A 12948-nucleotide genomic window follows, 5' to 3' on the forward strand; every position below is an offset into this window, starting at 1 on the left:
ACTCTACTTATATTACTAACGTTTAGAACTGCGTTGTATACTTAATTACTAAGGTTCGTTGCGTAATGTCTTAGAGTTTTCTTTCCACCATAGTTATTAATTCTAGGTTTTTAAATATCTATATAAGTTATTCCGTAAACCCTTCCTAGCTTAAGAATATAAACTATACTTCTTAATTAGTGGTCGTTATACCGTTTGCTTATATTTCCGTAAGGTAAGGCTTAAACTACTTAAGTGCCCTTCCCGTCAGGAATAGTCCCGCATATGCTATTTAATCTATAGGTGTTAGTAGCTTTACTCCTTTTTACGAAATCTTAAAGTGCATTTGCGTAAGGAATCCTTTAAGTTTTAATCTTTCCCCTAAGTACCTTTTAATTAATAGTAGCTTAATCTTTACTACTCTTATTCTATTAACCCTCTCTTTTAGTACTACATTATTAGTTGTTAACTAGTTAATTACCTCTTATAATTATCCGACTGTTATAGGTTACTATAAGTTAGTATCTGCTATACTAGTGTCGTTACCTAATCTCAAAGTAGTTACCGCCATTAATAGCGTTGTGGTGGCTGCTTTTGGTAGCATATTGTTTAACTTTATTAATACTATAACCTTAGTAGTAAATATATAACGAAGCCTTATAGCAGGAACTATAGTAGACTTATTAATGGGCCGGGTATATAGGTAAATAAGAAGTTAACAATATAATAATAACTGGTAGAGTGGTTACCTAATAGATTAACTCTAATTATATTCTAAGATTCACTATAAAGGAGAGAACTATCTGGGTAGGGACTATGGTCCTTTAAATACACAACTATACTCCTAAGAAATCCCCTTAGTACGTAAGGTATATATACTCTATCTACTCTATTATAGATCCTATAGATTATATAGATTATATAGATTACGTTATATAACCTTAGTTACCATTCCTCGTTATATATATCTCTATCGGCTCCATCCTGGACCGTGCTTAAATCAACTAACTAGCTTCTTTCGACTCTTCTCCAAGTAGTTATAACATCGTACTTAAAGCGTCCGTAACAGTAGTATAGCGTTGCCCCTTTAAGTCCGCTTCGTATTTAGGGTATTTATACTTCTCCTAACTATCCTTATAATTGTTCTTAGTAGTCCTAATATACTTATCTTAATTATATCCCTAACTCTTTTGTTTTTTATAAGGTCTCGCGTAGCGACCTCTCTAATAATTTCCTAGCGGTAATCGTTTTTAAGGGTTTTATAAAGTTAGACGGACTAGCCGTGACTTTCTAGTCTACTCTTTTATAAGTAAAGGGAATGCGCTCCTTTAAGGAGACTCTTTAAGCCTCTTACAGTAAGGGCGTTGCTTTATAGGGTATAGGAGTATAGTCCGTTATTATTAATTAATAGCCGTACATTCTTAATAGATTGTAAGTAATTAGAATTATAAGAGGCTAGCCTAACCGGAATATATAATTATCTAATTAATAGTGTTACTGGTAAGTAGAAGGTAAGTTAAAGGTATATTAAAGGTAAGTAGAAGGTAGAATAAGTTTTTGTATATTAAAGGACAAATACTTTTAACCACTTCTATTTAGAGACTAATTGCTAGTTCTTCTCTAGAGGGAAACTAGCTTTTTATATATTTCTTCTAAGACACTAGTAAAACCTTTTGCCCCTAACCTGTCTAACTATATCTTCTAGAATATAGATGGGATATAAATAAAACCTCCTACCGTTTTATTAGATATATACCTCCCGGGGGATTCCGTTACAAAAGGAGTAAAAGAAAAAAACTCTATTATATTGCTAATAGGTAAAATATAAAGTCCGTTGCATTTTCCTATTATAATAAAGGTTAATATTTAGTGGACAAAACGCGTATATAGACGCGACGGGGAATTTAGAGAAAACTATACAATTTAGTATGAATATCCCAGGGTTTCCCACCCGAATTTTAACCGGAGATCCGAAGATCCTTAACTTCTATAAAAAGCTTCAAAATATTACTAAATTGATCCTTCCTTACCACTTAAGCAGCGAGCTGTCAGCGCGCTGCATAAACGTACGCTAACTAACTTAGCGTGGTTTTTAATAAGCGAATATTTAGCCAATAAAATATCGGCAAATGCCAATATTTGCAGTGCTAATATTTAATATTTGCAACACTTTTAATAAAATAGCTCTAATAGTAATGTATTTATTTTAAAAATAAAAGATTATATTAAGAATTGGCATATATTGGCAAGTTTTTAAATTAAATTACGTGATTAGTTGTTATATGATTGCGCGCCTTCCTTATATAGTATTTTAATATTAATTCTAAACGTCACTCTACCTTACTTTACCTCAGTAGCAGTAGCAGCAGCAGCAGCAGCAATAGCAATAATAATAACAACAACAACAATAGTAGCAGCAGTAATAATGTGAGTACATCCTCCGGACAGCTTGTACGAAGCTGGCGCCCTTTACAGCTTTATAGGTTTGCCATAGCTTTAGAGCAGCTTATACCCTAGCTTTAGAAGTTCGTATAAAGCTGACTTTAACTTAGGGCTCTTATTCTCTATAACGCCGCTATTACCGCCACTAACGCCGCTAGTGCTAATGTCAATCCCGTCCTTATAGTAGGACAGTAGTAGCTAGCTCCCTACTACTATAGTCTATAGGCTTAGGCGTTACTGGCCCTTCTAGGGTAGGATATGGAGTTTGTATAAGGCGCGATCTCCCCTTATTAAATAGCAACGCACTAGCCTTTGTATATTAACGCCATCCTTATATAATCTTGGGGTAAGGTAGTAGGTAACCTATACGCTACGTGCCTTAGCGCTTACCTAGGCTATCGCCCTTTTCTATTATATTATTGGGTACCTAGGCACTTTAGTAGAGTATATAGGAATTATAAGTAGCGTGACTACGTAGCTTGCTGCCCCGTATAAGATAAAGATAGAGGTAGTAGTGGCGGACCTCTGCGCTTGCCATAGGCAGGGGCTAGCGGTGCTAGTAGTAGTAGTATAGTAGCGGCGCCGTTGTTAATTAAAGATAAAAAGGAAGACTAGCTGGGGGGTAACCCCCAAAATACTATTATTCTAGCTTAGGTATATATAAGCTTTTATTTAGTATATTAGCAACCTATATATACCTAGCTAGTTAGGGGTATTACTAGCACTTATATATAATTTATGGCTTAACGTGCCGTATAAGCTTAGTAGTCGTCTTATATAATAAAACCAAAATAGGTTAGTATATAAATAGATCCTTAAATTTAGAGCTTCGTATAAGGAATAAGTTAAGTTTCCTTAACTAAGAGTTTAGTTTAGTGCTACTATTTTATACACTTTACCCGTTTAAGAGTCTTAACACCTATTTATATTCTCTCCTATAAGATTATATAACGTACTCCTAAAAAGGTTTATTTAGGTTTATTGCTTATTACTAAAATTAATAAGATAGTAATTGCTAGTAGCAATAGTCGTAGCCATTATACGCGCTATTGCTCTTAGCACCACTATTAAAGGGCAGAAATCTTTTTAATATAACTTAAAGGATCGCTAATATAGTCATTATACTTATCTTGGCTCTAAGGTTAAGTAAACTTATTAAAATCCTTAATAATCCGTTTATATAAATTAAGTTCTTATTTAGGCCTAGCTTACCTATATAGTAACCTAGATAGCTAAAGAGTAGTAAAACTCTTAGGCCTAAGAGCTTGCGATTAGTAATCCTCCTAGAGTTATTTAACCTTTTTAAGTACAGCTTTCTGCCACTTCTTTTTCTAATTTACTCGGATATACTGCGTATAATATTTAAGATAAAAGATAATTACCGTAGCGTATAATGGAGATTTATCTAACTTAAGGTAGTATTTATTAAACGCCTTCTATCTAATTTAAATCCTAAAATAAAAGAAGCTATTCTTTTTATAACGTTCCTATTGTACAATATTAGAAGAACTTTTAAAAGTAAAAGAAGAAGATTCCTTACAAAACTCTGCTTAAAATGCCTTATAAGAATATCTATTAAAAAGAGAACGTTTAAGATTATTGCGTTATAGCCCTAAGTTTCTAATATAACCCTCTTAAATATCTAAAGGAAATTATGCGTTATATAAAGTGTAGTCCAATTCTATAGAGTAAGGAAATCTTCGCCTAAGGTCTTAGTATGCTTCTTTATATAAAGGTTAATTACTAACTTAAGTTCTAAGGCCACCTAAAGCATTTGGTGCTAGCTATTCCACCTTATATAATTATCTAATAGGATTTATCTTTAAGTAAGAGTAATAAAGTCTTTTGTATAACCTAGTGAGCTTTAGGTGTATATAATAATATTATAGAGTTTGCTAAGTATATTAAGGGTTTAAAATTAGTTTCTTCTAGAGTTTAGGTTAACTTTAATTCCTTTTTTATCTTTAATATTGTATAATAAAAGCTTATCTTCTTAAACTAAGTCTTAGAAGAGGAAGGCCTTAATAGTAAGGTGGATAATATGGCTATTATATTAAATTCGTTAGTATAGAGATTTCCACTCTATGTTATAATCTTCCTAAAGATATTTTTGGATTATATAATATAAGATATTATTTATAGATGTATTATCGGCGATAATAGTACTAAGTCTCTACACGATACCGTAATCCTAAAGTATTAGAAGCAGCGTTTAGAACTAATCCTCTTCACTATATAATAGGGTTATATAAAGTATAAGAAGGCCTCTTTATAGTCTTTTATTTTAATTAATAAAGTATACGTAAACGCTAAGTAGAAGATATTTATTTAGGGACGTCTAGATATTTAGTAAGAGGTAAACCTTAAATATTACTAATTAAAGCTTTTTTTGTGTAACGTCCTTCTATATTATAAATATATCCTAGACTATTTTATTAACCGTAGAATAAGTCGTTATAATATAACCCTTAACCTTTAGATTAAGAACCTAATAGAACGCGTAGAACTCTGGCCATTTAATAATTTAAAATAGTAGCCTTTGTACGGCTATTAATAAAACAAATACTATAGTAATAGCTTCCCGGTTAAGTGCAGATTAAAGAATAAGCGCATTAATATTATTTGCCTGCTTTATATCGCGGAGCTGCATATAAAGATTATAAAGTTAAGTACTAGTTTTTATATAAATAGGGCCCTCTTACTTTTCAGAACGGATATTATACTTAGACCTTAGGTAATATTAAAATTTTATAGTAGACTTTAAGTAATATACTATCTCTATATAATGCTTACAGTATATAAGCCTTATTCTCTGGTAGTGTATAGCCTTATCTTTATATAGTGGCCAGGTATATACCCATAGCTTAGAGGTCTTTTTTTATTGGGAGTTTAATAACTCCTCTATATTAAGGGAGTCTAATATAGGTATAAAAAGTAATAAACCCGCGTCGGAAGCCATTATTATAATAACTATGTATATAATATTACAGTGTAAAATTTTTTTAAGGGGTGCCAAGAATATCCGTACCAATATTATAAATACGCTAATATTTGCCAATACGCGCCAATATTGATTAGTAACAATATTAATCAATATTACTGGCAGTATTGATATTGAAAACCACGCTGGACTGACTGCTTACATCAGCAGCGAGCTGCCAGCGACGCTGCCTGTTGGCCACACTGGGCCAGTCTAGGAAAACAATATCTCATATTCGCTCTGAAGTGGCTGCACCACATCTAGGTAAAAGCGGTTACGGTATCCCTCATTTGCAAGCTCGAAGTCATATGTGTCAGAAGCTGGGAATATGCACTTAGCTACCGCTCGAGCGAATCGAGGAGTTTCAATCTTCTGTATCTCCTTTGTGAGTCGATCTGCAATTGAATACAACGTCAACGCATTCTCCTCGTTGTTCTCGTCTAAATCCTCGGGAGTCTTGAAGCACCTAATATCTTTTCCGTACGTGAGCTCGAGTAGGGCAACACCGAGAGCAAAGACCATTTGGTTCTTGACGAAAGCCTGTCGTTTCGTTGGGTGAGTGAATGAACGTTGAGCGTGGTCAAACATCTTCGGAATGTAGAATTGTGAGTTGGTGGCTCCACCATCAACGTACACATCTTCTAAACTCCAGTTCTGGCCTAGCCAGGGTGTATCAAAGAGTTGCATGACAATGCGTGCAAGCATCGCAGAATAGACGCATCTTGAGGTTTCGTTAACTTTCACTCTTCGAATGATTGCAGATCAGAATCTCACCTTTCTCGTGGGGTCACTCCGATGCGATTCCGACCGGTAAACAGTCCCCGAAGAGGCACCAAGTTACTAGAATGAGGCCAATCTCGGGCATCGTGAACGTGGTAATGCCATTGTCGAACCGGAAGGAATCCGAGGCAACGTTTCTGGGAATGACCCATCAAGGCAGTGCAGAGGTCTTGAATTTTTTCTGGAGAATCACAATTTTGAATATATCGAGTCTCAGTCAAGGGTGGTAGCGCGAATCGAGTAGACTTTTTCTGCGGAGTTAAGCTCGTGGTCGGAGTAACTGGAGGCTGGGAAGAGTGAATTGTGACGTCCCGGCCGACATTATCAACGGTATTACTACCCAGGCAGAAGCACAGCCGCATAGGAGTAATCTCGCTCTCGTCCTGTTGGCTAGAAGGTATCTCTACTCGTAAATTTACTTGATGCTTATGTGATTGGCAAGTATGGGGCCAGATCCCGCTTAATGCGGAGAAAAGACGGAGAGCATGTTCTCTCAAAGACCACCAGTATGCTGACGTAGATATCGATGTTCGTTCATGGCGTTCTTCCTCTAAGTCAATGGCGCCTAAGGACATGTCGCGGAGTTTTTCTATATCATTTCCGATTTCCGCTACGAGCTTTTTCAATTTTTCAGCCTCAAAAGCGCCCTTGATGCGGGTCATTGGGTTTCTGAAGAACTGTTTCTCCTTTTTGTGATCCACAACACCATTGACAACAAATACTGGCTAGCAGGCATTACATCAGTTCCGCACCGCTGTGTTTAGGCCTCGAATAGACATACTGTCAAGTCCTTTTGGAGTTGTAGCTTCTCCGCCAGCAAGTAAATCCTCTTTCGCAGCCTCTTCACAAATTTTGAGTAGACATAGTAGTCTCGATCTCCCAGCCTCACCTGCATTTTCTTGATCAAATCAGGGTCATCCCAGCCCTCTTGTTTTTCTACGAGGGCACAGAACTGTGAGTCCGGAATTAATAAACCGCGGAGCAATTGTTCGCAGCACTGCCGAAAAATCGCCATGCTGAGAACCAATTCGGCTTGAATATCTAGGTAGACAGTCTCATAGTGTATCCCACTTTTGATCAAGTGGACCTAGATTACTGTATTAGCAACCAAGGACTGTTTAAATATCAGATACAAGGCTGGGATGTCTTACTCCGTCAGCATATCTTTCGAGGGCTGTGACAATCAGTGGTAGGCCCCCAAGTACGATACCTGCAATCTCAAAACCACTCATCTCTACTTGATAATATGCCCACGCGGAGAAAATACCTAAGAATAAAACTAGTGAACTTTGGAATGTGCTAGACAAGGAGATTCTCAGCCTCAGCCTCGTGCGGAGGTGCAGTTTTTGTTTTCGTCATGTGGTCAAACGAGCCAAAAAGTACCATATACCCGAACAAAACCATAGTCACCCATTTTAAGGGTCACCTGACCAGCAGCCTTCAACCTCGGGCTTCTAACCTTCGAAGATACTCACTTCACACAAAGACTCACTACTCTGATGAACTAGAACAATATCGCCATGACGATTTCCCAGCATCATGTACAATGCGAGAAAGCATTTCGAGCACTTCCTGACAGGACACAAGCTGAAGCCTCCACGTTCAACGACAAAGATATTAGCATTCAGGATGAGTTTGATAGGTACATGCTGTGGGCCGGAAATGTGGGCGCATCTCATTCGGGCAACAAATACGTACTATCTCTTGACTATCGCTTGAAGGAGGCGCCTTTCTACCGTGATCAAGTTGTGAAGCTGCTCGAACTACTTGAAAGGCATCTTCACCGAGCGAAAGAGGTTTTTGAAAATGGGGTTACCGATGAACCAGTAAACTGGGACTCTGAATCTGGGGAAGGTAATATCAGCACTTCGGGCATGGACGACAATAGATCCAACACTTCATCATGGGAGATTTCATCCGATTCTGATTCCGAGACGCCCTCAATCAATCAATTCCCCACAAGCCAAAATCATCCTGCTTTATCACCATTAGAGCTGGAAGATTCGGGCTCTCAACTTCCTGTAGTGCTTAATTCTATCCGATCGACAATTCTATGCTTATACAAACTTCCGATCCGACGCCCAGCACCACTTACCCGATTGAGAAATGCGGCAGAAGACGAAGCAACTTTCTACGAGCCTTTCGACAGTCTTTATGTGAGAGACAAGTTCCCATCCCTGCATAAAGAGGTGGCAATACGTCTGGGAAAGATGATCACGAAACGCCGACAGCTACTACTCTATCGGAAGCGTCATCGAGACAATATGCAGCCAGTCGCAGAATCTCTGCCTGTAGAAGAGGAACTCAAGAAGAGAATCGTTGACAAGAGTGAAAGAAGTAGCCTGCCCACAATAAAGGCCCCGAGTCATGCTAGAGAGACTCAAATCAGCTACCGCTCTAAAGCCACGACGCTCCGAACACAACCTATGCCTGACGAGATGATTATTCCTGAATCCCAACCTGCCACCTCCGTTGCTGCTAGCGAGTTTACTCGTGAGACTCCGATACATGTCCCACCACGACCAATAACGAATCGTCAGAAGGGCTCGCGGATGACTTTCTTCGAGTGTAAATACTGCCGTTTGCTGCCTACAATAACCTCGGATCTCGCATGGAAGTAAGTCTGAATGGCGTTATCATGGATTCGTTTTATCACTTAGTGCCTCTAATTGATGTTAATATCACTCTCGTAGGAGGCACGTACTAGCAGATCTCCAGCCTTACGTCTGCACATTTCCAAGCTGCGATCTTCCATACCACTTCTTCTCCAGTAGGGATACCTGGTTCGAGCACGAAATACAACAACATAGGGTTGAGCTATTCTGCAACACGCCTGGGCATCCATCATTCCAAGACCATGAACAGTTTGCAAGACACATGCAAGATTTACATTCAGTCCGCCTAGACTTGAAGAGTTATTCCACAGTTCTACGCATTTTTGAACGATCGTCCCGTGTGTCAGTGGGGATCTGTAATTTCTGCCAGAAGGAAACTAAGAAGATGAAGCTCCATGTGTCAAGGCACTTACAGCAGCTTGCGCTATTTGCGATCCCTCGCGCGGATTATATACTAGATGATGAAAACATCCACGATGACTCCAATGTGTCTCAGAAGAATGTGGAAGGGTCGAGTGAGGAGAGAAAACTGGACTCACTGGAGCGCGAAAGTGATACGGAGTCAGAGCCTTCAGGGACCACTGGTGATCCGAGAACCGAGGTTCTAGACCCATTGACTAAAGAGGTTACTGAGGAATATCCCAAAGACCTGAATCAAAATTCCACACAGATTCCCGATACAGGTGATAACGTTTGGGACATTGTCACTAACAAATTTTCCCGAGCCCGAGCTGGAAGATCTGATGCCCCTCCTATTGAACCCAGGATGGCTTTAGATGACAGTGAAATACTAGAAAAAGCAGTCAACAGGGTCATTACTGATCTTGAGGAGCGATATAATGACCCGTACATTAGCCAAGAGGACTTCTTCACGCCTCCAGAGTTTCGACACGATTCCCTCCCAGAACCGCAGGCTCTTAACCCAAATGGAGACGTTGAAATTACGGTGTGCGGTGAATCTGGAGGTTTGACTACGTCGGAGCAAAGACGCGCCAAATTACTAGATCAAATAGCAAAGGAGGCGAAGATCAACATTGGGGCCCAGAACATGCTGGAGGCATTGGGTGCAGGGAATCTGGAGCAAGCTAAGGAACAGAGACTAATGGTTGAAGCAGAACTGAGCTTGTCAAATCGGAAGCTCGCGCAGTTAAGGTCGGATTTGGAGGCTAAGATTCCAATTGTGGGACTCTATCCACCAGAAGAAATTAAAAAAGAAGAAGATCTATCCAGTGCGCCGCCACGAGAGGCGCTCCTTTTACTGAGCCAACTAGAGTCAATTACCCGTGCCGTTGTCGCAGTGCACTTATCTCCAGGAAATGCCGGCCGACTCAACGACTAGCGCCCACCGTCAGATTTTTTAGAACTTAAATATATCTAATAGAATTAATTTATATTATTAAATTTATAATATATAAATCTCGGACTTAATAAAAAAAAGGGTAATAAAAAAAATCTTTTTAGAGAAATTAGAGGTTGTTTATAATGAAGCCTTATAGGAAATACTACGGTAGACTTGTTAATAGGCTAGGTATATAGATAAATAAGAAGTTAATAACGTAAATATAACTAGTAGAGTAGGTTACCCAATAAATTAACTTTAATTATATTTTAAGATTTACTATAAAGAAGAGAACTATCTAGGCTTGCGCGACCCTTTTGCTGTGCTTGCGCCTTAATTAACTAAGTCGCTAATACCTAGTATCTTAAAGCCTATCTTCTAGTACTAAGTAATTACCTTTTTAAGCCCTTTAATGTTATAGCTGCTAGTAATTATAAATAGGCCTTAATTAATAAAGCTAATATATTAAATCCGGTCCTTATTATAATAGACACTCTCTAATACTACTAAGAGCTTTACCCCCTATAGTAGCAGTAATGTCTTTCCTTTTAACTACTATATATAAAGCTTAGTAATAGCGAAGATATAGCTATTTATAACTAAGTATTAGACTATTTCACCAAATAATGTAACGGAACCTTGTAGCAAGTACTACAATAGGCTCGTTATTAAGCTAGGTATGTAGGTAATGCAAGATAAAGTTAACAACGTAATAATAACTGGTGGAGTGGTTGCCTAATAGATTAACTTTAATTGTATTCTAAGAATTACTATAAGGAAGGAACTATCTAGGTAGGGACTATAGTCCTTTAAATACATAACCGTACTTCTATAAAATCCTTCTTATATATAATATACGTATACTCTATCTACTTTATTGCGGATTATATAGATTATATTATATAACCTTAGCTATTATTCCTCGTTGTATGGTTCTACTGGCTCCATTTTAGACCGTGCCTAAATTAACTAACTAGCTTCTTCTGACTCTTCCTTAAGTAGTTATAATATCGTACTTAAAGCATCCGTAACACCATCTCCCTCCTCTTTATCTTTGTCTTTAAAGATTCCTAATATCTTTAAGTTATTTACTAGAGGTGTAATGTCTATCTAATTAATTTAGTTAATATTATTGCTTATTATACCTAAAGTAATTTCTTCGTCCTTAACTGTCCGTCGTGCTCGCACTATTGCTGCAATATTATCTCTTAGTAAGATTATACCGTCTCTATGTTCTTATTATTTAAAAGAGGGGTTAATTTATATTGCGTTAGTAAATCTATCTTCGCAATAACCGTTCTCTTATTTAGAGTGCACTAAAGCAAATATTTATTTATCCTACGACGTTTGCTCTATCTCTAATACTAAATATATATAACCTATTACTCTTAATAGTTGTCTAGTTCCTTAATTAATTTATCTTAGGGTTTTATATTTAATCTGTTACTACGCAGTTAGATAATAAACTATCTATTACTTTGGTAGAGTTGCGCCATTCTTATAACGCGGAACGGGAGGCTGCCGATGCTTAGTAACGGGCCCTTAAGTCTTATCTTGCGGCGTCCGCTTAGTTAATCCGTCTTAAGAAGGTCTATAAAAAGGTCCATTTTAAGGAGTAAAAGTTTATAGAATAAGGTCTATAGGAACTAGGTAATAAAAGGACTAATCCTTTTCTAGCTAAGAAGGAAATAGATTTAAGTAGTTTAGTAACTACTCTTCTTAGGTCCCCCTTAGGTGACTTATTTTTTAGTAATCCTTTTTTTTAATACTACCTAACCTAATCTCTTCTAATACTCCTATATCTTTCCTATAGCGTTTTTTAAATTTTCTAGCGGCTTCTAGGTAGTCTTAGTATAGCCTATCTACTTTATCTTATACTATATTTTATTATCAACGTTCTTATAGTTAACGATCTTTAAAACTTACTATTTGTCTTCTTCCTGTCCTCTATACGTATCTGCTTTATAAACCGGTGGCTTAATATTCCTATATACTGGCTCTAGTATTACAATGTGCTATATAGGGTAGATCTTTATCTTAGCTAGTAGGTCTAACTTAAACGTAACTGGTGAAATCCTTTATATAATTTTAAAAGGTCCTAGTTTAACGTAGTCTAACTTCTTACTTAATTGTTAACTCTTAAAAAATTTGTATAGTAGCTATACTTTATCTCCCTCCTTAAGATCTGGTCCCTTAGATCTTTTAGCATTATAGTACTTTTTTATTCTCTTTTATACTCTCTTTACTAATTCTATAAGGTCTATATAAAGATTTATTAATATCTTTATTTTTTCTTTAGCTATACTACTTATTTTTTTTGCTTACTATAATAATAATAATATTCTTAGCTTATATCTATAATTTGCCTTAAATAGTAATATGCCTATTTTTTCTTAAGGTGTTATATTATATGTAAACTGTATAATTAGTAATAGCGATACCTAATTATTTTATGCGTAATTAATATAGTGTTTTAGATACTGCTCTAGTGTCTAATTTAATCTTTCCATTTAACCGTCTGTCTGCGGATAATATATAGTAGAAGTTGCTGCTCTAACTCCTTATTCCGCTAAGAATACCTCCTAAAATACTGCTATAAATCTTAGATCTCTATCCAATATAATTTTACTTAGTGCTCTATATCTTATAAACACTTCCTTAATATAGATTCTAGTAATATCTTCTACTAATATCTCTTCCGTATATACTATAAAGTATCCCTACTTTATAAACTTATCTACTATTACTAAGATTGCGTTATAATCTCGTCCGGTAATAGGGTCTCTTAACTTTAGTAACTTAATAATAAAGTC

General features: G+C 36.8%; 3 protein-coding genes across 3 annotated transcripts; 1 reads left to right on the forward strand and 2 right to left on the reverse strand.

The window, feature by feature from the left end:
• Positions 1-3826: 3826 nt before the first annotated feature.
• Positions 3827-4033, reverse strand: K441DRAFT_568426 (uncharacterized protein; the record flags this gene model as incomplete). Its single annotated transcript, XM_067643829.1, has 1 exon — positions 3827-4033. A coding segment is annotated over one exon (207 nt), but the record flags the coding sequence as incomplete, so codon positions are not given.
• Positions 4034-5305: 1272 nt separating this feature from the next.
• On the reverse strand, positions 5306-7535 carry K441DRAFT_697498 (uncharacterized protein). The gene is made up of 4 exons (XM_067652980.1): positions 7333-7535; positions 6963-7268; positions 6176-6906; positions 5306-6122 (listed from the first exon to the last, which is right to left on the reverse strand). The coding sequence occupies exons 1-4, from the start codon at positions 7411-7413 to the stop codon at positions 5615-5617; spliced, it is 1626 nt and encodes a 541-aa protein (XP_067502250.1). The 5' UTR covers positions 7414-7535; the 3' UTR covers positions 5306-5614.
• Positions 7536-7635: 100 nt separating this feature from the next.
• On the forward strand, positions 7636-9565 carry K441DRAFT_639159 (uncharacterized protein; the record flags this gene model as incomplete). The annotated part of the gene is made up of 2 exons (XM_067646568.1): positions 7636-8798; positions 8875-9565. Coding segments are annotated over exons 1-2 (1788 nt in total), but the record flags the coding sequence as incomplete, so codon positions are not given.
• Between the last annotated feature and the right edge of the window lie 3383 nt (positions 9566-12948).

The sequence above is a fragment of the Cenococcum geophilum genome (assembly GCF_001692895.1).
Source record: "Cenococcum geophilum 1.58 unplaced genomic scaffold K441scaffold_30, whole genome shotgun sequence".
Lineage (NCBI taxonomy): Eukaryota > Fungi > Ascomycota > Dothideomycetes > Gloniales > Gloniaceae > Cenococcum > Cenococcum geophilum.

Excerpts from the sequence above, each read along its gene's own strand:
- K441DRAFT_697498 (XM_067652980.1), bottom strand. The coding sequence starts at position 7,413 with ATGAGTGGTTTTGAGATTGCAGGTATCGTACTTGGGGGCCTACCACTG. Across the intron at positions 7,269-7,332 it reads TCGAAAGATATGCTGACGGA|GTCCACTTGATCAAAAGTGG; the intron begins GTAAGACATCCC and ends ACAGTAATCTAG. Across the intron at positions 6,907-6,962 it reads AACTCCAAAAGGACTTGACA|CCAGTATTTGTTGTCAATGG; the intron begins GTATGTCTATTC and ends AATGCCTGCTAG.